This window comes from Natator depressus, chromosome 20 (genome assembly GCF_965152275.1).
Source record: "Natator depressus isolate rNatDep1 chromosome 20, rNatDep2.hap1, whole genome shotgun sequence".
In the NCBI taxonomy this organism is placed as follows: domain Eukaryota; kingdom Metazoa; phylum Chordata; order Testudines; family Cheloniidae; genus Natator; species Natator depressus.
In genome coordinates, this window is record NC_134253.1 from 23,434,681 (window position 1) to 23,460,871 (window position 26,191).

The 26,191-nt window shown below is 48.2% G+C and overlaps 1 protein-coding gene across 1 annotated transcript in view; it reads left to right on the forward strand.

Annotated features, from left to right (window-relative positions):
* Positions 1 to 1,728: 1,728 nt before the first annotated feature.
* LOC141975431 (venom factor-like) overlaps positions 1,729 to 26,191 on the forward strand; it is a 52,784-nt gene continuing 28,321 nt past the window's right edge. Inside the window, exons 1-20 of the mRNA XM_074935797.1 lie at positions 1,729 to 1,799; positions 4,142 to 4,334; positions 6,587 to 6,743; positions 8,651 to 8,721; positions 9,974 to 10,068; positions 11,324 to 11,406; positions 11,569 to 11,659; positions 12,339 to 12,441; positions 13,222 to 13,342; positions 13,642 to 13,757; positions 14,662 to 14,808; positions 15,829 to 16,041; positions 17,725 to 17,919; positions 18,351 to 18,512; positions 19,619 to 19,748; positions 20,658 to 20,729; positions 22,257 to 22,457; positions 22,834 to 22,945; positions 23,236 to 23,321; positions 23,505 to 23,644. Of these exons, the coding sequence (XP_074791898.1) occupies positions 1,729 to 1,799; positions 4,142 to 4,334; positions 6,587 to 6,743; positions 8,651 to 8,721; positions 9,974 to 10,068; positions 11,324 to 11,406; positions 11,569 to 11,659; positions 12,339 to 12,441; positions 13,222 to 13,342; positions 13,642 to 13,757; positions 14,662 to 14,808; positions 15,829 to 16,041; positions 17,725 to 17,919; positions 18,351 to 18,512; positions 19,619 to 19,748; positions 20,658 to 20,729; positions 22,257 to 22,457; positions 22,834 to 22,945; positions 23,236 to 23,321; positions 23,505 to 23,644 (2,559 nt within the window). The remainder of the gene's footprint in view (positions 1,800 to 4,141; positions 4,335 to 6,586; positions 6,744 to 8,650; positions 8,722 to 9,973; positions 10,069 to 11,323; positions 11,407 to 11,568; positions 11,660 to 12,338; positions 12,442 to 13,221; positions 13,343 to 13,641; positions 13,758 to 14,661; positions 14,809 to 15,828; positions 16,042 to 17,724; positions 17,920 to 18,350; positions 18,513 to 19,618; positions 19,749 to 20,657; positions 20,730 to 22,256; positions 22,458 to 22,833; positions 22,946 to 23,235; positions 23,322 to 23,504; positions 23,645 to 26,191) is intronic.

Sequence of the window (26,191 nt, forward strand, 5' to 3'; positions counted from 1 at the left end):
GGACAAATGCAAAGTACTCCACTTAGGAAGGAACAATTAGTTGCAGACATACAAAATGGGAAATGACTGCCTGAGAAGGAGTACTGCGGAAAGGGATCTGGGGGTCATAGTGGATCACAAACTAAATATGAGTCAACAGTGTAACACTGTTGCAAAAAAAGCAAACATCATTCTGGGCTGTATTAGCAGGAGTGTTGTGAGCAAGACATGAGAAGTAATTCTTCCGCTCTGTTCTACACTGATCAGGTCTCCACGGGAATATTGTGTCCAGTTCTGGGAGCCACATTTCAGGAAAGATGTGGACAAATTGGAGAAAGCCCAGAGAAGAGCAACAAAAATGATGAAAGGTCTAGAAAACATGACCTGTGAGGGAAGATTGAAAAAATTGGGTTTGTTTAGTCTGAAGAAGAGAAGACTGAGAGGGGACATGATAACAGTTTTCAAGTACATAGAAGGTTGTTACAAGGAGGAGGGAGGAGAATTGTTCTTCTTAACCTCTAGGGATAGGACAAGAAGCAAAAGCTTACATTGTAGCAAGGGCGGTTTAGGTTGGACATTAGGAAAAACTTCCTAACCGTCAGGGTGGTTAACCACCAGAATAAATTGCCTTGGGAGGTTGTGGAATCTCCATCATTGGAGATTTTTAAGAGCAGGTTAGACAAACACCTGCCAGGAATGGTCCAGATAATATGTAGTCCTGCCATGAGCGCAGGGGACTGGACTAGATGACCTCTTGAAGTCCCTTCCAGTCCTATGATTCTGTGACAGTGGTGGGCTAACTTTTTGGCCCGAGGGCCACATTTGGAAATAGAAATTGTATGGCGGGCCATGAATGCTCACAAAATTAGGGTTGGGGTGTGGGAGGGGGTGAGGGCTCTGGTTGGGGGTGCAGGCTCTGGGCGGTGCTTACCTCAAGCGGCTTCCGGAAGCAGTGGCCATGTCCCCACTCCAGCTCCTATGCGGAGCCGTGGTCAGGTGGCTCTGCCCACTGCCCCATCCACAGGCGCTGCCCCTGCAGCTCCCATTGGCCACAGTTCCCAGCCAATAGGAGCTGCGGGGGCAGCTCTTGGGGCGGGGGCAGCGTGCAAAGCCACCCGTAGGAGCCAGAGTGGGGCCATGCCACTGCTTCTGGGAGCCGCGTGGAGCGGCCCCCAATCCTGCTCCCCAGCTGGGGTGCCGGAGGGGGGCAAGCCCCAGACCCCACTGCCCAGTGGGAGCTCAAGGGCCGGCTTAAAATGGCTGGTGAGGTGCAGTTTGCTCACCCCTGTTCTATGATGAGGCAGTGGCAGAGACAGCAATGGGACTCAGGAGTCCTGACTCCCAATCCTTGTACTTGGTTCCCTGTGGAGATCTGAACATGATTTGTTTTGATCAATTTCCCCATCCCTAGATTTGAGCTTGGCCATTCTTGGCTGTCACTAGCCTGAATAAATAACAGAACAAACATCAAACTAACCGTCCAAATATCCCTCCTAGGTCATTCTATTAAGAATGCAAAGCTGTCTTGGCTCCTTCCCAAAATTCAATAACTGCTCAGTGGTTTGCATAAACTCTTGGTTTACATTGGACTCTGAAAGCCCTGGCTGGGATGATTTAGTTGGGGATTGGCCCTGCTTTGAGCAGGGGGTTGGACTAGATGACCTCCTGAGGTCCCTTCCAACCCTGATATTCTATGATTCTATGAATATAAATAACCTAGTAGGAGCTACTACTTCAGCCTTCCTCACCATGGAGGGACGTGTTCTCTACCTAGTGGCCGTGTTCGCGTTCTGTTTCCCAGTCGTTTCTCACGGCCAACTGTAAGTACCTCCTGTGAGTCTGAGCAGATGAGGATATTAACCTGGGGTTCGTTAGACTGAGTGGAGCCTACCCTTAATTATTCTTCCTTGGCTGAAATTCCGTGACAAGTGGGAGCCAGCTTCAGAAATTCTCTTTCCCATTTGCTGTGATCTTTGTCAACCTCATTCATTTTCAGATTATTTCAGGATTGTAGAATTTGGAAGCTTTTTAACCTGAAAAGTGGAACTCTGGTGCCAAATTTCTATAATCTGAGGATAAAGGCAACCCTCCCATTGGGCAAAATTCTGCTCTCACGTACAGCGGTGTAAATCAGGAATGACTACATTGAAGTCAGCAGCGTTGCACTGATTTGAAACGGCTTTGAGATGAAAATCAGTGATTGAGACTTGGTAACAATTTTGCCTGAGGATTTGTACGTTCCTGTGGATTCAGATCTCATTACTGAGATGTCTGCAGTAGGCGTGGTTGGCTGCATCTCTCCCGGTGAAGGGAGAACTTTGCTTGACCGTGCTGTGTAAATCTTGTGGGGGGGCAAGAGCTAGACTTCAAAAAATGATGTCCCAGCCTGGAGTTTTAGTTTGAGATTCTTTCCAGTGAATGTGTTTATGGCTTGGCACCAACTTATGCAAGCGTATCCAAAGGAGGTTTCAAATATGACCCTTTGCTCCTTACTAGTAGCCACATAGTATAATTCCCAAATTCTGGTATTATGAAGCTAAGAAAAGACACCTTTAAATGAGTTAAAGTTCCAACAGGCAAATAACACCCAAAGGAAAGCCACAAGCTGGAAAACATAGAGTTGTCCCATGGGAACCCTGTCATCTCACAGAAGAAAATTTTCAGTTGTCTGAGTGTCACATTTGTGACCGTGGTAGGCAACTGTTGACTTGCTAGAGGAATGGTGAGGGGGTGTCTGAGAGAGAAGGTGATTTATATGGGTCAGTTGCTTTCCTCTGCATTTCCTGGGCTTTGTGGTTTGGAGGTGGGCAGGGAGGGTATGACGCTCATTGGTGATGAAGAGGCAGGAGGCGTGCTTGGGGAAGTGGGTGTCTCAGATGGACTTTAAAATGTAGTACATAAAAACATAAGAACGGCCATAGTGGGTCAGATCAAAGGTCCATCTAGCCCAGTATCCTGTCTTCCGACAGTGGCCAATGCCAGTGCCCCAGATGGAAAAACAGCACAGGTAGCCATCAAGTGATCCATCCCGTCGCTCATTCCCAGCTTCTGGCAAACAGAGGTTAGGGACACCATCCCTGCCCATCCTGGCTAAAAGCTGGTGATGGACCTACCCTCCATGAACTTATCTAGTCCTTTTTTGAACCCTGTTATTGTCTTGGCCTTCACAACATCCTCTGGCAAGGAGTTCCACCGGTTGACCATGCACTGTGTGAAAAAATACTTCCTTTTGTTTGTTTTAAACCTGCTGCCTATTAATTTCATTTGGTGACCCCTAGTTCTTGTGTTATGAGAAGGAGTAAATAACGCTTTCTCATTTACTTTCTCCACACTAGTCATGATTTTATAGATCTCTGTCATATCCCCCTTTAGTCGTCTCTTTTCCAAGCTGAAAAGTCCCAGTCTTCTTAATCTTTCCTCATACGGAAGCCGTTCCAGACCCCTAACCATTTTTGTTACCCTTTTCTGAACCTTTTCCAATTCCTATGTATCTTTTTTGGGATGGGGCGACCACATTTGCACGCAGTATTCAAGGTGTGGGTGTACCATGGGTTTATATAGAGGCAATATGATATTTTCTGTCTTATTATTGATCCCTTTCTTAATGACGCCCATCGTTCTGTTAGCTTTTTTGACTGCCGCTGCACATTGAGTGGATGTTTTCAGAGAACTCTCCACAATGACTCCAAGATCTCTCTTGAGTGGGAACAGCTAATTTAGAGCCCATCATTGTATATGTATAGTTGGGATAATGTTTTCCAATGTGCATTACAATATTGAATTTCATCTGCCATTTTGTTTGCCAGTCACCCAGTTTTGTGAGATCCTTTTGTAACTCTTCGCAGTCTGCTTTGGACTTAACTATCTTCAGTAGTTTTGTATCATCTGCAAATTTTGCCAACTCACTGGTTACCCCTTTTTCCAGATCATTTATGAATATGTTGAACAGCATTGGTCCCAGTACAGACCCTTGGGGGACACCACTATTTACCTCTCTCCATTCTGAAAACTGACCATTTATTCCTACCCTTTGTTTCCTATATTTTAACCAGTTACCAGTCCATGAGAGGACCTTCCCTTTTATCCCATGACAGCTTATTTTGCTTAAGAACTTTGATGGACCTTGTCAAAGACTTTCTGTAAATGAATAAACATTTCATAGATACACTCTGATCACCCCTAACGTTCTGCGGGTGGACAGCGAAGAGAAGATCGTGGTGGAAGCCCATGGTCTCACCACTCCAACCGAGGTGACAATCACCGTACAAGACTTCCCTCTGAAGAGACTCATTTTATACCAAGTCAAAACCAACCTGAACTCTGACAATGGGATGATGGGCACAGCCATAATAAAGGTGCGTAAAACCCCAGCCTCGTATTGCTCAGCAAAACAAACGGTTAAACCAAATCACAATATATGTTTCAATGGTGCCAACCCCAGATATTCAAAAACCATCAGTCAGGCATCAAAAAGTCACGAGTTTGGCTTAAAAATCATGACGGCTTCCCCCCTCCCCCCCCGCCCCCATGATCATTTTGTTTGTCTTCTGGTTTCTGAGCCTTTCGGGTGCACTTGAGTCACGTTTTCAAGCTTTTCTCTGCAACTACAAGAACTTCCTTGTTTAAAAACAGGAAAGCTGAGATTTGCACCTAATCACGTGAATCCAAGAGCTGGAGCTTTGAGGAAAAATACTGACTATCATGAGAATCTCAGTAAAATCATGAGCGTTGGGAACACGGATGTTTTTGGGTAATTTCTACCAACGAGGGGGAAAATAAATCGCTTAGCCAGTTGATTAAAATCCCCCAGTAGTCATTGTTCCTGTAGTCCTTTCTTTGCCTTGTCTATATGAATTGTAAGATCTTCAGGACAGGGACTGATTCGTAGACTTGAAGGCCTTACCCTGTGTTTGTACAATACCTAACAGATGGGAGCTTTGGCTTTGCTTAGGGCCTCTGGGCACTAGAATAATAAAGTGTAGTCTAGTGGATATAAAAAGAATGAGTTATAAGCAATTTCAGCTCCTACCCTGCCTTGGATCCTAGCCCCCCTACCAATTTTTGTGATTTACAATCATGTTTTACGTTTTGTTTTGTTTTTTTCTACACCTCTCCCTGGATGCGATGGGAAAATTCCACCCAGACAACAGAAGTTCTGACAACTAAGTAGATGCGGGGGGTGGGGAGGGGGGGCAGTGAAATTGAAAATCTCTCCTTTCATGTATCATCAAAGGCACAAATGGGTGTTAGCTTTAAACCACCTTTGCACCCTCCTTATCCTGGGCTGCTCCACGACATCCAGTTTATTTGGACAGCCCCAGGAACCTGACAAAGTTAGAGCAACCTCCTAGGGCTGCCCTGTGGGCTGCAGTCCAGATATGCATCTCTGCAACAGCATGCGTCCTGTGCCAGGACTAATGAAGGGATCCTCAGAAGGCAGCTTTATTCGCTCAGTGCTTGGGCCTGAAGGTATCCTCCCTGGCGAGATATGGGGCTTTTAGGGGCCCTTTACACCACTTTGGCCCTTTTACCTGGTGTAAAGAGGCCGTGAAAGAACTGATGATCTCATCCCTCATCTCCTTCCACGATGATGAATTTAGGGGCATTTGTAGCAAAAACAGGTCATCATTTTCAGGTAGAAGTGTGATGATTTCTCTTTTTTTTTTTTTAAAGTTGATTGTGACCTTTTAACAAAACCAAATCAAGGTCTGACTGTCCCAATCAAGTGTCAGATCCTCCGCTGGTGCAAATCAGCATTGTCAACCAAACTACTTTGGTTTATACTCATTGAGGATCTGGCCCAGAGTGTATTTTAACGCCTGTTAAATATGTTGTATAGGTAAATGAGTCCCTGGCCATGAGTTTTTGGATGAGTGGGTGTTCCAGTCAACTGCAACCCCATTCAGTTGGTGGCTAGAGCTAGTGGAAAGTTTTCTGGCTGAACATTTCTTGATTGGAAAATGCTTGAAAACCTTGAAACGTTCCACGGGAACATGTCTGTTTTGATTTATTTTTTTAAATGGAATGTTTTGGCCTTATTGAAATAGAATGTTTTGGGTTTTTTTTCATTTAGAAATAACGTAGAGTTTTGAAATGTATTTAATTGTATATTCGATTATATATAGCAATACAAAATAAAGTCAAAAAAGGAAGAAAATGTTTTGATTTTCTCAAAATGGAATATTTCGATTGCCTCAAAGTTACCAACATGTTTTGGTTTTGTTCCGATTCTGAACGAAAATGACCTTCAAAATGTCGGCATTTCGCACGGAATGGAAATTCGAGTTTTGGCCAGTTCCAGAGTTGACTAGTATTTTAGGACCAAGGTGGCCAAATTACAGAGACAAATAGCAGCTTTATTATCCCTGTAAGGGCCATACCATACAATTGACTTGTGATTGGAATGTCTTTTAACAATAGATGTTGAGCAGATAGATGGATCAAGGGGAAATTTATGACATAGTGTTTTTCATGGAGCTTTGTAACTTTTGTAAGAATTGCTAACATGATTTATGATTAAGTTTCACTGTTCCAGCATGGATACTTTATCCATGGTGACTATTGACCTGCTGAACCAATAACTCCACACTGAATAATCTTCACTCAGGTTCCTACCAAAGACATAAAGAAAGATGGCAAACAGTATGTGGCTGTCCAAGCCAAAAGCCCGCAATTCAACTTGGAGAAAGTGGTTCTGGTCACCTTCCACAGTGGCTACATCTTCATCCAGACAGATAAAACCATCTACACACCTGGATCTACAGGTACTGCCTTCTTCTGACCCCTTTTGGGTGTTGGGTGCACTGACTTCATTTTAGATCTGCTGCAGGTTGCATACTGTGGAGATTATTGTGTCTCTCGTCTTCTGGTTTTAATTCTTCTGTATTTCATTTGTGGCTTCTTAAGTCCCCATCCCCAGGACTATGTTACCATTCACTGGTACTTGACCATTTGCAGTACACTCCATGCAAGGGAACGGTCATTCTTAACACCTGATCATCCGCTGCCTTGCACCTTGGATCATCAGTCACACCTGTGCAAATTAGTCCTAAATCGCTCCCAGAACAGAACTCTCCACTCATGCCAGAGGTAGCATTTTACTCCACTCTGCCCTGGGTGAAACACAAGTAGAGCTGGGTGAAATTTTTCAGACAAATAGTTTATGCTCCAAAAAATTCAGTTTTGGATTGACCAAAACTGTTCATGAATTCAGGTTGATTTTGGAGAATAGTTATGACTGGAAAAAAAATAATTTTTTAAGTCAAAATGATTAATTCTGATGTTTTTGAAATACAACATTTTGACGTTTTGTTTGGAAATGATGTTCCATTTAGAAATTCAGCTAAATTTGCTTTTAAGTAAAAACCACCAGAAAACTCAAGAAAATAAAACGTTTTGTTTGACCCGAAACAAAATGTTTACCAGTCATAATACACTTCATGCAAGGGCGTTGCCCTATCGTAATAGTTCATCATTTTGTTTTGGCAAGAAAAACCAAACAAACTTCCGTTTCGTGTTGACCTGGAACAAAAATTTGGGGGGATTTTTTTTTCAGTTTGGCCACTGAACCCCGCCCCCCCCCAAAATCATTCACTCAACTCTGGACACAAGGTACAAAGCATTAGTGAATGATGCCTCAGGACTTTTCCATTGAGTCGTCAGAGCTTTCAATATTGATGGGGAAGAGAGGAAGCATGGTCAAGTGGTTAGGGCACTAGTCTAAGTCTTGGGAGGTTGGTGGTCAAGTTCCTATTCTTCCACAAACTCTGTGTGACCTTGGAGAAGTTGCCTAGCCTCTCTGTAACTCAGTTCCCCTATCTGTCAAATGAGAATAAAAGCACTGTCCTGCTTTGCAGATGTGTTGCGAAGATAAACACATTAAAGATTGTGAAGCGTCCATATATTACAGAAAAGAGGGCCATATAAGTACCATACACAGATTAGACCTGGATGGGAATGGGATATGGACCCATCACTTCAAAATTATTTTTCAGTTCCATTTTAGGTTGGTAGTGACACAGCCATTACATTTCACAGCTGTTCTGTGGCCTGTGGGAAATAGAATCTTTTGATCTCAGCCTAACTTCTCCTGGCATATATGCATGCAGTCGCAAAGCCCTCATCAGAAGCTGCAGTTGGGGAACGATCTAAACAAATCCCCAAAGTAAGAACATAAAGGCCAAACTGGGTCAGACCAGTGATCTATCTAGGCCGGTATTCTACCTCTGACAGTGACCAGTGCCAGATGATTCAGAGGGAATGAACAGAACAGGGCAATTTCGAGTGATCCATCTGCTGTTGTCAAGTCCCAGCTCCTGGCAGCTGGGGGTCTAGGGACACCTGGAGCAGATCCACCAATGGCTATTAGCCAAGATGGTCAATCTTCCATGAAATTAGCTCATTCTTTGTTGAACCCAGTTATACTTTTGGCCTTTACACAACATACCATGGCAATGAGTTCCACAAATTGACTCTGTGTTGTGTGACAAAGAACTTCCTTTTGTTTGTTTTAAACACGCTGCCTATTAATTTCATCCTTCCCTTTTGTTTCCTATATTTTAACCTGTATGCTCAGGATATCTCAGATTGAGCTCTGCTTAAAGTGAAATAAACCAACCCAAGGCCTGGCAGAGCAATCAACCATTAATTTGCCTTCTGAATTTTTTTCCAGTCTATTGTCGAATCTTCTCTATGGGTCATCAACTGGAACCAGTGTCGAAACCAGTTATTGTTGAATTTCAAGTAAGACATTTTCCCGTCACTTTATCACAATGTCTAGCTGTAAGAATTGAGTTTTGTAAACTAAACTGTTTTAACTAACATCGCTGAATGTAAACACTCTGATACAACATGAGACAGACAAGGTGGGTGGGGTATTATATTTTATTGGACCAACTTCTGTTGGTGGAAAGAGACGAGCTTTGAGCTCCACAGAGCTCTTCTTCAAGTCTGTGTGTCTGGAAAGTTTGTCTCTTCCATCAACAGAATAAAAGATATGACCTCACCCACCTTGTCTCTCATATCCTGGGACCAACATGGCTACAACACTGCAAACATATAAAAACATGGTAAGGATAGGAGATGAGTTAATAGCTGATTGAAGCCTCACTTTGTAAACCTAATGCATGGAAAGTTTCCTGCTGTCATTGACTAGGAAAGTTCTATGGTTCCGGAGGGGCAGCTGTGCTGATTGGGAGGTTTCATGGTTCAGTTGGAGTTGTTGGGTGTAGGACTGGAGCAAGGTTTTGGGAGCACTTTGGGAGGGTGGAAAGGTTATTGATAAGGGAGCTGTGCAGCCAGCATGGGTCTGAAGCGTAAGCTACGAATAGATCTGGTCTTTGGTGAAACAGTTTTCTACAGGAAGACGCCATTTTGAGAAAGAGCAAAATTTTTCACAACGTTGATATGATTTTGATGACATCTCTGCACAAAAAATTTTTTTTCGAAGTGAAAAAAATAGTTTTGAGACAACATCAACGTTTTGTTTCAAAATATATTTATAATTATATTATAATAATGATTTATTTATATTTATTTATATATTATGTCTCTCTTATTTTTACATTATTTCATGACATGTCCGTGAAGTGCATATTATGCCCTCCCTCAAACCCATCCCCAAACCTCCAGACAGCTGTGGCTGGTGGGTGCTGAGCAATCTTGCAGTGATTGAGTCTTGATAAGTTGCGAGCTTTTGGTAGGTATCATACATGTTATCTGTCACGGATAAACACCCTGCAAGACGTGTGTTTGGTCTAGTACGTTTGTCAGGTCTGAGGTAAGAGTTATTTGCAAAGAACAGGGGGGTTCCTTTTCCAAGGGGTCTCTGCATCACGTCGACTAAAGCAGCCAAAGTAACTGACTGTTAAATGCTGATTTATAAACCTCGGAATTTTTTATTAGCCCACAAATTAAACCCAGGTGATCGTATTGGGCAGAACAATTCACAATGTTTTCTGACACCTCTAATCTCTGACCTGCTTTTCTTTGCCAGACACCTGAGGGCATTATTGTGAAGAGGGAATCTGTATCCTCATCCAGCAAAGTCGGGATCTTCCCTATGAACCATCACTTACCTGAAATTATCAAGTAAGTTGCCCTAAATATCACCGTGTGCATATGTAATAGGGCCCTACCAAAGTCACGGCTGTAAAAAACGTGCCACGGACCGTGAAATAAGCCCTCCCCCATAAAATCTAGCTATTGGAGGGGAAAGGGAGGGGTAGGGCAGGGGGCTCCTCAGGCTCCAGCTGCTAGTCCCTGGAGCTGGGGAGGAACAGGACTTACTCTTCTCCCGCCCAGCCACTCTCGGCGGGAGATCAGACCCACCTCCGGGTACCTCATGAAGCTGCAGGAAGCCCAACTATGAAGACAGCATAGAAGTGAGGGTGGCAATCTCACAACCCCACCTACAACAGCTGTGTGACCCTCTCCTTCCCCCCCCCCCCCACCAGCTGCCTTTTGGGTCGGGAACCCCATCCTTACAGCACTGTGAAATTTCAGATGTAAACATCTGAAAACATGAAATTGACTAAGTTTCAAATCCTATGGCTGAGTAATTGACCAGAATGGACCATGAATTTAATAGGGCCCTAGTAATAAAGACCTACAGAGATCAGGCAGTGAAACAGAAGATTTATGTGTATGATTCATTAGCTGTTTCACCTACAGGCATTTCCTGGAGATAATAACCTCCTAAGCAGTGTTTAAAGCAGATGTGGACTCATCGTGGTTATTTTCCTATTGAGAGCGATCTATCCCCAATAGCACAGTGATTGTGACATAGGAATTGCCAGAGTGGATCAGACTCAAGATCCATCTAGTCCAGTATTCTGTGGCCAAAAGTGGTACCACCAGATGGTGCAGAGGACAGCGTAAGAGCCTCTGCAGTAGGCAGATGTGGGATAATATCCCCATGACAGTGTCATCCTGATATTTAGAGACTGGCTTAAGCCCTGAAGCCTGAGGTTTAAGAACCCTTCCAGAATTGTTGTTAGCATTAACTGTTCTTATTCTTAGGAGCCATATAAATGTCCAAACCCTTTTTGATTGGAGAACCCATCCGAATTTGTCCTCCTACCCAATATGTTCCACCCCACCCCAAGGAGTGCAGATTTTGTCGGGCTCCCCATACCCCTCAAAATATGCAACTGTATTTTAGATTGCCAGAAGTTAAGATAGCCACCAGTCATCTTTATTGACCTGAAGACATCTTGGGATCAATGCATGGCTTAGGGTTAGCATTACAGGCCAATTAAATTCCCTGGAGAAAGAAGAGGGCCAGTCAGACATAGCAAAATATGTGCTAGGTGCATTCATTCATCTTCTGATTTTCCCCCTGTAGTTTGGGAACCTGGAATATTGTGGCTAGGTATCAAGACTCCCCACAGCAGAGCTTCAGTGCACAGTTTGACATTAAAGAGTATGGTAAGGATCCCCCCTGTTGTTCTTCATCTGTCCCAGAGAGCTCTCCTCTCTCTAATCTCCTGACCCAATCATGGAGGAGACTTTTTATTCAGTTTGGCTTTATTGACCAGCTGTACAATCCTATAAACTCAACGTTCTCTCCTTCTCCTCTCGTTTCTCCAGTGTTACCGAGTTTCGAAGTCACGTTGGAGCCATCTGAGAAGTTTTTTTACATAGATGGCAACGAGGACCTCAAAATTCATATCAACGCGAGGTGGGTGTCTCTGTGAGCTGGTAGAGTGGAAGGAGAGGCGGTGCATCATGGGAGTCCCTGGCCATGGTGCATCATGGGAGTCCCTGGCCATGGTGCATCATGGGAGATGCTGTCTGGCTGGGCAGCCCGGGCCCATTGAGGAGAATGGGCACATGAGACAACAGAACTACAACTCCCCTGCGGCATTATGGCAGCATTTCCAAATTTAAATATTTTGGGTTTTCAGGCATTCCGATTTTCAATTAAAAATAGATTTCTTTTTCCCCCTAAGGAAAGCAGAGAGTTCTTACAGAAAATTTTGTTTGGTAAATAACCCAATTTGCCATTGAAAAAGAGTTTTTAGAGGGGAAATTTTCAGCAAGCTATACTCCCAAAGTAAAGTTTCTTCTGGTGAGGAACTGAAACCTGGCCGGACCCATAAGCAAACTCTGTGGCTTCAGCTCAGTTCCTTCATCTACTATTTCTGCCACTTCCTCCAGCTACCACAGCAGAAAGAGGTTAATTGAAAACAAATGAGTCATTTTAGTTTGATCTGTGACTGGGCCACCTTTAACCAAGGGCACATGGTATCTTTCAAGAGACCGCGATGGAAATGTCTTTGGTATAACCCACAAGCCAGCACCACAGGTTCTCAGGAGGTTTCCATGGGGCTTTTCTTACCCATCCTCTCCTCTTTCAGGTTCCTCTATGGGAAAGACTTAGACGGCACTGCCTTTGTCCTCTTTGGGGTGAAGATAGGTGATGAGAAGAAGAGCATCCCGCAGTCACTCAAGAGAATTGAGGTAATGCCCGTTCTTGGAGGAGAAATGCTGGGGAAGTGATGCGCCCTCACAGATAAAGTAGTAAAGAACCTCCCCAACTGCACATCACCTTAATCAGGTGCTTACCTTCAGCGCCACCAAGGGCTGTAGTCAAGGTCCGTGTGGGGTGGGGACATGAGATGGAGCAGAGCCAAGTTGTGTGACCTGACTAGATTCGCCCTATAATCCCCCGCAAACTCCCAACTTGCTCTTACGTATAAAGTGGTAGGTGGCTCCTTTAAAAGCTGCCCACCTTCTCTCCCACCAGCGGGCTACTCGCCCGTACAGGGCTGTGGGTTCGGGGAGTAGTCCATCAGCCCAAGCTTCTCTGCTGCCATTACCCTCACGGCCATGCCTGCTTCATGCAGCTCCCTCTGCAGCCACCGCAGAAGAGGAGTTAAAGGGACGGCTTAGGGACTGCACCGTTGCTCACTATGTCGGGGTGGCCAAAGTGCTGCCGGTGAACTTTATGTACCTGAGGAGCTCTGCGATGTGTCACCCCACCACTCAAATACAGAGGGGCAGCAGCAGAGACTATATGCTGGGACCTATGGACACCGTGGGCCTCCCCCAGACACTAATAACAAAGTGGGCTACAATCTGTGCCATTCCGGGTGCAATCCTCTGGCTCCAGGTAGAAGACCAACCTGGGGCATTTGGAGAAAGTTGCCCTCTGCTCTGAACCCACGGAAGTTTGGGAGCCGACAGCTGCACACGTACATGTGTGCATGTGACATTAAGAAACCCTTTCCCTCTTTCTAGATACTTGATGGGAATGGGGAAGCAGAGCTAACCAGAGCAATGCTGCAGGCCCGTTTCGTCAACCTTAGGGAGCTCATCGGCCACTCAATCTATGTTACTGTGACGGTTTTGACGCAGTCTGGTGAGCAACGGTTTACTTTGGAGAGGTGCAAAAATAAGCCCTCAGTTCAGGAAGGATGTGACACTGACTACCTGCTTTCTCTGGGTGCAATTCAAGGCATAGCTTTTGATCTATGGAGTCCTTCATGGCTTAGGTCCCTTGTACCTTGGAAACACCAGGCCAGATCCTGCTGTTAATTACAGTGGCATAAAAATAGAGTGACCCTGGTAGATTTATTTCTGACTGACAGTGGGGAAGATGAGATCAGAATCTGTCCTGAAACCGCTTTCCTTAACCCATCCTGTGGCTTCTCTGTGCAGGCAGCGACATGGTGGAAGCGGAGAGAACCGGAATTAACATTGTGACATCTCCGTATCAGATCCACTTCACAAAAACAGCCAAGTACTTTAAGCCAGGGCTGCCCTTTGAACTCATGGTAATATCTCTTCTGCCTAGATCTAGGCCTTTTGGGGGGTATTAACAGGAGACAAAGGGCCAGGTTCTTATCTCAAGCCAGAGTATCTCCATTGACATCAATTCATGACTGAGATCAGAATCTGGCTCAAAGCTGACAGTCTATCTAGGAAGCAGTGTGGTGGCGGTGGATACAAAATATGGCATGAGGTCACTCATACACCTTAGTATGCTGCTTCCTGGGCCTTGTACCAGTACCAGGGGCTTTAGGGATTCTAGACTCCTCCACGCTCATAATGAGGCTCTATGCTGGGCCTAGCGCTCCGGGGCCATTTGGCTCAGGTTACATGTCTACCCTACAATCAGAGGTGTGACTGCAGTACATGTGGACCGACCCGAGCCAGCTTTGATCTAGCTGGCTCAAAGAACGATACCAGTGAAGCCACGGCAGGCTGTACAACCGACCCTGGATGTGAACTCAAGCAGCTTCACTGCTCTTGTTATTCTGGGGAGCTAGATCAAAGCTAGCTTGGGGATGTCTACACATGCTGTGGTCACCCCTTTGATTGCAGGGTCGATATACCCTCCGGATGCAGTTGGACACATAATAACTCCTGCGTTGCAGCCTGAGGTTCAAATGCAGTAAAAAGAAAGGTTTGGGAGAGGTCAGGGTTGAGAGGTGGGGAATAGATGAATGGTGGAGGAAGGGGAGAATTGGGAAGCAACAGTCCTGGGGAGTGGTAGGAATTTGCACCGGGGTAGAGGGGCGCTAGTGCGGAATGGCAGAGGGCAGTGAAATTGTAGGGTGGGGCAGCCGGGGGATCATTCTCTCCTGTCTGTCTCTGTTGCTTAGTGCACACACAGAATCTCCAACCTAGTCCAACATGACGCTGGGCAGTAATCCCTTTGTCTCCCCTTGATCTCAGGTCTACGTTACAAACCCCGATGGCTCGCCAGCAGCCCGCGTTCCCGTTAAGGTGGATGGCTCCCAAGATTCTCAGCTGACTCAGGGAGACGGGACGGCGAAGCTGGTTATCAACACGCCTGGGGAGAAATCACAGTTAGACATCACTGTGAGTAACCTTCCGTTGTCACGGGAGGCTGGGCACGGTGCGTGCACCCATTGGGCAGCCCCTTCCAGGCGACGCCCTGTACACAGCCCTAAATCAGTCATGGGAAACTGAAGATAATCGTTCACCCTGCAGGCAGTGGGCGCCAGTGCAGCTTCAATACGACCACTGTTTCCATCTCCAGGCTGGCACATAACATCTGAACTTCATTCTCCCTATGCTGGGTGAGATCTAGTCATTTCCAGCGGCCTGTGACTTGGATTTCACAAGGGGCAGAGTCTTGTGGGAAACGCACAGATATCTGGCAAAGAGTGGAAGGAATTGACTGAATGGTTAATGAAAATGCAACAACATGGAGGGCTGGCTGGTTGGGGCTTGGAAGAGGGCACCAGAGAAGCCAATGATTGACTGGGCCATAGAGACTAAACTCCCTTCTTAATACGAGAGGGGGCTGGGCTGAGATATGATGTGGGGGGGTCGTGTGGGGAAGCTTCCCCTGCCCAGAGTCCATGCTGCGGTTGTCCTGTGGCTAGAAAGGCTTCAGTCTTCTGGGCCTTTCAAAGCACTAAACTATATAAAGAAACTGAATGGAAGCTTCTGAACCACTAAGAATGCCTGAAGGAAGACAATGCGGCTTTGTGCCTTGGGCTCAGGTAGCCTGGGTTCAAATTCTGGCTTTGCCACTGGTTTGCCGTGCACTCTCCAGCACCTCACTTCCCCTCCCTGTGCCTCAGTTTCCACAGTTTCCACAAAGGGACCTCCTTTGTAGAGCTCTCTGAGAGCCAGGCATGAAAAGCACTAGATGCTGCTATTAGAATAAGGACAGGAGGTCATTAATTTTTCTTGGCTAGATTTAGGGTCCAGACTTTGCTTTTCATGAAAATGACGTAAATCTGAAGCAGCTCTGAATTTACGCCAGTGTAACTGAGAACAGAATCTGGCCCAGACGGATGTGTTAAAGACTCTGTTTTTAGGCTCAAATTTATTTTAACTGACACTGGTTTTTTCCCCTGATCCTTCCAGGTAAAAACTGACCATAGGGACCTCCCGGAGAACCGCCAGGCCCATAATTCCATGGTGGCTGAAGCCTATCAGACCCAAGGAGGATCTAAAAACTATCTCCATCTGGCAGTCACCACTACCGAGATCAGACCTGGAGACAACTTACTTGTGAACTTCCACCTGCAAACTAGTAGCCAAAGTATTGTGAACAAGAACATGTACTTCACCTACCTGGTGAGTGTTGTGCTCCAAGGTAGTAGGTTCTCCTTTTACATCCAGGCACTGAAGACTCCATAGTGACATCGAAGCAGGGCCTAAATTCTTACAGAGTATTTCCCGGAGTCCCCCACACCTCACCCCAACATGCTATAAAAACTCAAGGGAGGTTGAAAATATTTACCGGAGAGCTCCGGCTGAATTTAAACCCTGCATAGAAGCTTTATTACTCATGTCTACATGGCCTAGAGTAGCCACCCAGCACTGACTAAACTCCCAATGTCAACTTCTCAAGGCTGAACATAAACCAAGGATGGATTATCTGGGGACAGAAGTTTGCTTTAGTTGCTCCAAAGTCCCGATTGGAAAATTGGAGGAGACTCCCCAAACGTTATTGCGTTGCAATCAAAGTCTGAATTTGGGGGTAAGGCAGATGCACATAGAAGGATGCACCCACCAGGAGCGGATTTACCAAGAAACAAACTGTGTGGTGGCACAGAGCCCCCAACGACAGAGGCGCCTCCAAAGTGCAGGACAAATATCTGACAACCTGCCCCCTGAGCAGTAGGCTCAGGCAGGCTGCCTGCGTGCCATGGCCGGTGGCCCCACCCGCTCCCGGAAGCAGCCAGCTGCTGGCACGTCTCTGTGCGCCCCTGGCCAGGGGGGAGGCCGCTCTGCATGCTGCCTCTGCCCCGGGCAGCGCATGGAGACCCGCTGTCCCCCTCCCCCTAAGGGGCGCGCAGAGACGTGCCAGCAGCAGGGCAGAAGTGACTCTCTGCCCGCTTTGCCTCCCTCTGCACTGCTTCACTCCCGGAAGCGGCCGGCATGTCCCTGCAGCCCCTAGTGGGGGCGGGGGGATGTCTCCGCACCAATTCCGCAGCTCCCATTGCCCAGGAACTGCGGCCAATGGGAGCTGCGGGGGTGGCGCCTGAGGGCAGCGGCGCACCGAGACACCTTGGACATCCCCTCTCTCCCCCCCACCTAGGAGCTGCTGCTGGTGGGGTGTGTGTGTGTGTGCTGGTCGCTGTGGGAGCCGCGCCGTCCCCCTATCCACCTCCCGCACCCCAACCCCCTGCCCCAGTCCAGAGCCTGCACCCAGCACCCAAACTTCCTCCCAGAGCCTGCACCCCTCACCCCTCCTCCCACACCCCAACCCTCTGCCCCAGTCAAGGTACCTCACTTTATTTTGATTTACTTTCCATTACTTTATAATATAGGAGGAGGATGAAGAATAAAAGAATGAAAAACAGGGGAGAGATAAGAGAATGTTCTTTTTCTTAGCTGGGTCCTGAAGGGGGTTGGGGGGCGTGAAAATGAAGCCGCTCACAGGGCCCCACTAACTCTAAATCCACCACTGACTCACAGTCCTTTGCTCTAACCACTAGATCGCACTCCCACGCAGAACCAGAAGTAGAATCCAGGGGTCCAGACTCCCAGGCCTTTGCTCCAACCAGTTCCTCATCTAAGCCATTCCAGTCATGAGGGATGGTCCTAAATTGGATGAGGCTTGGATCTGGGAGTCTGAAGAGTATCTGAATGTCAGAGCTTCCGCACCTGAGGCCAGGACCTGCAGTCCTCAACCAGTTCCATCAACTCTAGATCTTAATGCATATCTGAAACATTCTAAGTCTCTTGGTCTTGTCCAGGTGGATGATGAGGTTCATTGTCCTTCACAACCCATGTCTCATGTTTCCCTGTTAGATCCTGAATAAAGGGAAGATCATCCGTGCTGGAAGACAGGCCAAGCAGGCTTCACAAATTCTGGTGACCATGTCCCTGCCCATCACTCCAGACCTCATCCCTTCATTCCGCATCTTGGCTTACTACCGTGTAGGAAATTCGGAGATTGTAGCAGACTCGGTCTGGGTGGATGTCCAGGACACCTGCATGGGAACGGTGGGTTGGTTTTCTCTCTGGTCCTCTGGATCTAGGCCTGTTCATACAAATTGACACTTGTTGTCATAAAGCCATCACTATTATCCACGATTTTCTTCTCGCTTCAAGATTCAGACTTCTTTTTGTTCCTCCTTTAGCACAATGGAGACTAAGGCACCATTCAATCATGTCTGGAGAGAAGAAACACACAGAAAGTCATTTTTAGGGATAATGGGACTGATTCAGCTCTCAGCGTCTCCTGGGTCAATAGTGCAATTAAGAGATTCCTTAGAGATGCAATAGAAAGATAGGTAGAAATTAAGGTCTATAAATAGATTCCTTTGGAATCTAAAATCAGCTTCAGATTTACTCTACTTTCTTATGCTAAGAAAGGAAGTAAATGGCTTCCTCTGCCATAAAATAACCCCCTTGCTTCACCCTTTTCCAAATAGCTGGTGGTGAAAGGAGCCACCGAGGCGGACAATAGAATCCACAAGCCAGGGTCCTCAATGAAAATCAAAGTGGAAGGAGACGCTGGAGCGCGTGTCGGGCTGGTGGCTGTGGACAAGGGAGTCTACGTTCTGAACAAGAAACACAAGATTTCGCAAACAAAGGTGGGCCATGTAAACATCGGGACGTTGGCTGTGACTGGTGGTGTTTTACGGGGTGGAAGGCACTGAGCTGAGATTCTGTTTGGTAATAGCAAGAATTTTTTGCTTGCTGGCATACTCCTTGGGATGGGCTCTTTTTCAGACTCAAGCAAAGCAGGGGTGGGCCAGTTCAGTCCTTGAATGGGAGACTTTAAAGGAAACCCAGGGAGCTACAAGAAGTAGTTTTGGTGATTCAGAAGGAGGCCTTCCTCCATAGGCGCGGGAACTAGGCATGTGGGGGGTGCTGCAGCACCTCCAGATTTTGTATGGGGTGGGGCTCCATGCCCAGGGTCCCGGCTGCCAGCTCCGTGCCCAGCCCCCTGCTCCTGGCCCTGTGCCAAGTGTCCCGGCTGCCAGCCCTGCACCCAAGGCTCCGCATCTGTCCCCAGCTGCGGCCCCAGCTTTGGCCCCCTTCCCCCATCCGTCCCCCCACCCCCCAGCACCATGGCCCTGCTCCCGGCCCCAGTTCTAGGGGGCGGCAGGGGGCATGGACGGGGGGAGGGGTGTGCAGCTCAGCTCCCTCACTCCGAAAAGTGTTCCAGCATCACTTCCTTCCTCCCTCTGAGTCAGTTCTCATTCCAACACAATGCTCGAGGTGGCTGTGACCTTACACGGTATGTCTGCACAGCATTTTGGAGCAAGCGGGAGCAAGCTTCCCAGCGCTAGTCGACACATGTGGATTAATGGGGCTCATGCTAGCCCTCTAAATATGTAGACAGCGCCAAGGAAGGGGGCGTGCTTCAGAGCCGGAGCTCCAGCCTAAGCCACCGCTTCGTGGCACCTGTCCATGCAGCTGTTTTCAGAGTGCTGACACAAGCCCTGCTAGCTCAAGTCTGTCGACCTGCACCAGGAGGCTCGCTCCAAAACACGGCGTAGACAGAGCATTTTTAATTCATAGCATTCAAAGAGCGAAATCTAGTCTTCAGCCGGTAAAGTGCTTTGAGACCCTTCCGGCTGGGAGTCCGAAGGGACCAAGGGGGATTAGAACCTTGGTGGAAGTCCAGGCCTATATGTGTACAAAATACCATTATTCATAATGATTTCCCATCATTTATGCCCACTCTTCACAGATCTGGGACACCGTGGAGAAGAGCGACATTGGGTGCACACCTGGCAGTGGCAAGGACAATAAGGGTGTGTTTGCAGATGCTGGACTGAGCCTGGAGACCAGCATTAAGATTTCAACACCCCTGAGATCAGGTATCACTGCATGGATCTGAAACTCCTTGCTTACCTCCCCATTCAGCAACTAGCTTCACAGACTGGCTGATCTCTGAGTGGCTCGGGGTATCAGTAACAGGGTTTCAAAACTGTCCACCTCCAAGTCTTTGTTCACCTGCCCCAGGACACTAGCAATTGAAAGTCAGCCTCTTGGTGGTCTGTGCTGTGATGGTTTCAATCTGCCTCCCAGTGGACAAGCATCCAGAGAAGGTGGCTTGACCTAGAACAGAGGTAGTAATAGGCCGACCACAGGCCAAATCTGGACTGCCAGATGCTTTTGAATGGACCCTGAAATCTTTTTATTTACTTATCATCATCATCATCATCATCATTATTGGTTTTTTATTATTATTTTCTCTGCAGTCTGGACCTTGACTACACCTTGACCCAGAAATTTGGACCTTGACAAAAATAATTGACTACCCCTGGCCTAGAGTTTAGAGGGGGACAGGGAATCAGGACTCCTGGGTTCTGTTCCTAGCTCTTGGAGATAGTGGGATAGGTTAGATGGGTTGCAGTAGGATGCAGGATTCAGGAAGCCTAGATTCCATTTCTGACTTTGCCATTTGCGTGATTTTGGAGACGACATTTCACCTCTAAAAAAGAAAAGGAGGACTTGTGGCACCGTAGAGACTAAAAAATTTCACCTCTGTGTGTCTCAGCTTTGCTATCTACCAATTGGGATTAATGATATTTGCCTTTGTAAAGTGTTTTGAGGTTCTTGGATGAAAGGGGCATAGATGGGCCGTGTGTGATTGTTACATCACAAAAGCCATCACCACAACAGCCAGCTGAGTCTCAGCAGGGAGGCAAAGGACTGGTTGGGTCACAGAGACTGAGCTTCCCTCTGTCCAGGGCTTCATTTCTCTTTCTCTACTCTTTCTGCAGATCCGGAGTGTCCCCAGCCAGCAAAGCGCCAGCGTCGCTCTGTTCAGCTAATTGAGTACAAGGCAAACAAAAGTAGGTACCAGTGAGACTGGGGAAAAGGATTTGTCATCCCTGGTCAAACCATCTGTCCAGCAAGGTGTATATCCTGCTTCCCAAGAGTGACCAACATCCGATGCTTTAGAGGAAGGCAAAATTCCCACCCATGCCAATGTATCTGACCCCCTAGTGCAGCATTTCTGAAACTGGGGTCCGTGAGGGAACTCCAGGGGGTCCGTGAGCCCCACTGATCAACTCCTCCCTCTCCGTTTCTCAACTCCTCCCCCTCCCTCTCAGTGCCTCCTGCACGCTGGGGGACAGCTGTTCAGCAGCGTGCAGGAGGCACTGGGAGGGAGGGGGAGGAGTGGGGATAGGGTGTGCTCGGGGGAGGGGGCGGAAAGAACCGGGGAAAAGGAAGGGCAGGGGTGGAGCAGGGGCAAGAAGAGGTGGGGTGGGGCCTTGGGGGAAGAGGTGGAGTGGGGGCAGGGCCTGGGGCTGAGCAAGGGGTTTGGGGGTCCGCAAAAAATTTTAAATCAAAATGGGGGTCCTCAGGTTGTTAACGTTTGAGAACGACTGCCCTCGTGTATTGTTGTACCGGAGAGATCAGGATAATGCCTGGGTGACTCAGAGGAGCATGGTGCTCTCCGTAATCGAGAACAGGGAAAGTGGAGTTGGATTAAGAGGGGAGAGGAGAAGCTCAGTTTTACCTGTGTTCAGATGCACCAGGCTGCATGATGCACAGGACTGGCAGGTGCAGGGGGATCTAGGCTGGTCTAATGTGCACTCCAAGGAGCTGGAAGAAGGTTTCCGTGAAAATGAGGAAGGAACTTTCCCATGCGTACTCTAGCACCCTTCTTTTGTTGCTTTTCGTGCTGCACGTCTCTCTTCTGCCCCTTCACGGTGCGGATTCCACCGGCTTCGACTCTGGGCCAGATGCTCATTTGCATGAACCATTCAGTCGATGTCATGTCCACAGTGGAAAACTCCCCTGGTGGATGGGAATTCCCCATTAAATCAGCAAAGTCACGTTTTGTGTCAACCCCCCACTCCATCTCCAGTGTAGGCAGCTGCTCAGGGGGTGGGAAGGACAACAAGGCCGGGAGAGACTGGAAAGGGGTGTTCTGCTTTGCCAGCCCTCTTCAGGGGTAAGGCCCGTAGGAACAAAGACCTAATGCTAGGAGCCCATGTATCACTGGGAAAGATCCACCTATAGGATAAGGGCACTGTAACTGAGTCCCCGATGACCCTCTCAGCATTCCCTTGCTCTGAGCAGCGTTCAGATGCAGGGGAAAATCTAGACTCCAGTTTCAGGGGACCTAATTCGTGTGTGATGCGCAAGGGGGGTAAGTGAGACGCACCGGTAGGTGAGTGTGAGCGTAAGGGTGTCTATGTTGGGGTAACGTACACTCTGCGGGCTGGGAGAAGGTGCAAGTTTCACCAGCTTTGACTCTCCTCTGCCTTTTGCCCGTCTCTACTAGAGAGTAAAGAGGACTGAGGCCTTGCGAGAGACAACAGGCTCAGCCGACGCTCAGTAGGAGAGACCTTGTGGTTTGTACATTTCAGCGGCGGATTACCAGGACCAGGCAGTGAAGAAATGCTGCGAAGACGGGATGTACGAGAACCCCATGGGGCACAGCTGCGAGAAGCGGGCGGGGTACATCCTGGATACGGCCGAGTGCAAGAAGGCCTTCCTCGACTGCTGCAACTATATCAAGACCATACGGGACGAGCGGCAACGGGAGCTCCACCTGGAACTGTCACGAAGCAAGTGCCAGGGTTTTAATATCACTCAGAGGAGGACAGTGGAAGAATATTCGGCCACACAAGCCAGTGCTGCTCACGTTCACTGAGTGAGATCCGTGTCCCAGAGCATAGGCAGCTAGAAGAGGCTCACCATATGCGGAAGCAGCCAAAGAAGAAGAGCACATCACTCTGGGATGTTGTGGGGGAGATAGGCAACCAAATGTGGGTGGCTGGCCCCTTCCCCCATCTAGCCACCCACCTATACTCCAACCCCAGAACATGGTGGCATCAAAACATAACCGTTTATGCCACGACATCACTGCCATCCTATTGAGTCTCGGTGCAGGGCATTGAGGATTTCACAGCTTGGCTAACTACCTCTGATTTAACATCCCAGGTCACATTGATGAAGGGTTCTTACAAGATGAAGATATTACCTCGAGGAGCCACTTTCCAGAGAGTTGGTTATGGCAAGTGGAACAGCTGACCCAGCCACCAAACAAAGATGGGTAAGAGCTCTGTGGTTCTCACAGGACCAGATCCACAGCAGGTGTAAATCAGTAAATCTCTACTGACCTGGCCCATTGTTCCGTGATATATTTTGCCCCCAAACCAAAGGCAGGGCATAAGTGGGTCCAACTGCTGCTGAAGTCCGTGTCTATAGCTGGTTAGGATCTCAGTGTCCGATCTCATTTAAGGATGGGTGGATTTGGGATTTAGACCCTTGGATTGAGACTGCCCCATGAGGCCCAGCTTCTTCCTTCTGTAAATTAAACCTCCGCCCCCCCTCTCCTTGTAGAATTTCGTCCAAGACCATGAACGTTTTTCTGAAGGATTCCATCACCACCTGGGAAGTGCTGGCTGTGAGCCTCTCCGAAACCAAAGGTGAGGGCATCGCCAGCTTGCTGAAGTGAGCCAATAGAAATTCGAATGGGGAAAAGGGGCTCCAAGCAGCAATAGACCTGGAAACATCACAGTGAGATGGAACAATCCAGGCGATAGCAAACGGGTTTTGATATTAAAACGTAAACCCCGTTGATCCTCACCCAAGGTCCTTTCCCACCGCAGGGATCTGTGTGGCTGACCCCTATGAGATCACAGTGATGAAGGACTTTTTCATCGATCTCCGGCTGCCCTACTCGGTCGTGAGGAATGAGCAGGTGGAGATCCGGGCTATTCTCTACAACTATCAGGATGACAAAATCAAGGTAAACTCAAATCTAGCACCTAGGTATTGCATTGCTAGTTACACTTCAGACAGGCCATTAGATCCAGGAGTGCTCAACTCGAGATCTCCCCGCCACACAGAAAACTGCAGCCCCAAGCTGCATGGGCAGTGGGTATAACAGGCCAGGAGAGGCTAAGCACAAAACACGATGTGGCCCACCCACGCTCTGCCCCGAGGCCCCGCTCTTGCCCTTGGCCTTGCCCACACTGTTCCTCTTCCTGCCTCTGGTCCGCCTCTTACCCCGAGGCCGCCCTGCCCCCCTCTCGTGCTGCTCCCCCACCTCCCCGCCCGCCTCTCACGCCTCTCCACCCCCTCCCCCGAGGCCCCCCGCCCACTTCTGGTGCTGCTCCCTCACTTCCCCCGTGACCTCCTCTCACGCCTCTCCATCCCCTCCCCTGAGGCCTCCCCCGCCTCTCGTCCTCTTCACCCCTCCCCCGCCCGCCACTTGCACTTCTCCGCCCTTTTCCCCGCCCCCCCACCTCTCGTGCTGCTCCCCCACCTCCCCGCCCGCCTCTCACGCCTCTCCGCCCCCTCCCCCGAGGCCCCCCGCCCACTTCTGGTGCTGCTCCCTCACTTCCCCCGTGACCTCCTCTCACGCCTCTCCGTCCCCTCCCCTGAGGCCGCCCCCGCCTCTCGTCCTCTTCACCCCCTCCCCCGCCCGCCACTTGCACTTCTCCGCCCTTTTCCCCGCCCCCCCACCTCTCGTGCTTCTCCCCCGTGACCTCCCTGCCCGCCTCTCACGCCCCTCCGCCCCCTGCCCCGAGGCCTCCGCCTGCCTTTCGTGCCTCTTCACCCCCTCCCCCACCCACCACTTGCACCTCTCCTCCTGAAGAGGCAGAGGCGAGGGTGGCAGGTTGTGGGTGGAGGAGAAAGCAGAGAGAGGCGTGAGCAGTGGGGGGGGCCCTCGGGGGAGTGGGGCCTGGGGCAGAGTGGGGGTGGAGCATGGGTGGAGCCCTCAGGGGGAGCAGGGGGCGGGGCCACTGTCCAGGGGCTGGTGGTCCCCACCACTTCTAGGGATCTTCCAGCACTCAGGCCCCCGCCTTCCCCAAAGCCAGCGTCACGCATCGCCAGTGCCAAGCTGGTTCTGTCCTGAAAGAGACACATTAAAATGATCAGGTGAAACAGAGCCTATTCACGGTGTGTATTTACAGAAGGTCGTTCCCAAAATGAGGGCTGCTTGGTGGTCACCGTCTGACTAAACTGGGTTCGCAGTTTCACTTCTGAATGGGACATATGTCTGTAATGTGGGCTTGAACGTCCTCTAGTGGTAGTTCTGAATATATGGCCATGCTGGGTCAGACCAGTGGTCTTCCAACAGGTGATTCAGAGGGAATGAACAGAACAGGGCAATTATCGAGTGACCCCCCTCCCCTGTCATCCAGTCCCGGCTTCTGGCTGTCAGAGTTTTAGGGACACCCAGAGCATGGGTTTGCACCTGACCATCTTGGGTAATTCCATAGATGGACCTGTCCTCCATAAACTTAGCTAATTCTTTTCTGAACCCAATTATACTTTTGGATTTTGCAACGTCCCCTGGCAAGGAGTTCCACAGGTTGACTGTACAGTGCGTGAAGAAATACTTTTCCTTACATTTGTTTTAAATCTGCTTCCTATTAACTATATTGGAGGACCCCTGGTTCCTGTGTTATGTGAAGGGGTAAATGACACTTCCCAATTCATTTTTCTCACACCATTCATAATTTTATAAATCTCTATTATATCCTCCCTACAGTCATCTCTTTTCTAAGATTAACAGTCCTAGTCTTAATTTCCCCTCATAAGGAAGCTGTTCCATCCCTTTAATCATGTTTGTTTCCCCTCTCTGTAGTTTTTCCAATTCTAGTATATGTTTTTTCAGATGGGGTGACCAGAACTGCAACCAGTATTCAAGGTGTGGACATACCATGGATTTATATAGTGGCATTATATATTTTCTGTCTTCTTGTCCATCTGATTCCTAATAGTTCCTCACATTCTGCTCGCTTTTTTGACGGCTGCTGCACATTGATCAGATATCTTCAGAGAACTCTCCACAATGACTCCAAGATCTCTATCTTGACTGGAAACAACTAATTTAGACCCATCATTTTATGCGTATAGTTAGCATTATGTTTTCCAATGTGCCTTACTTTGCAGTTATCAACATTAAATTTCATCTGCCATTTTCTTGCCCTGTCATACAGGTTTGCAAGATCCCTTAGTAACTCTTCGCAGTCTGCTTTGGACTTAACTATCTTGAGTAAATTTGTATTGTCTGCAAACTTTGTCACCTCATTGTTTATCCCCTTTTGCAGATCATTTATGACTATGCTGAAAAGAACAATACAGATCCTTGGGGAACCCCACTATTTACTTCCGGCTGTGAAAACCTGATCATTTATTGCTACCCTTTGTTTCCTAACTTTTAACCAAATGGTGCATCCGATAAAGTAGGCTGTAGCCCCGAAAGCTTATGCTCTAATAAATTTGTTAGTCTCTGAGGTGCCACAAGCCCTCCTGTTCTTTTTGCGGATACAGACTAACATGG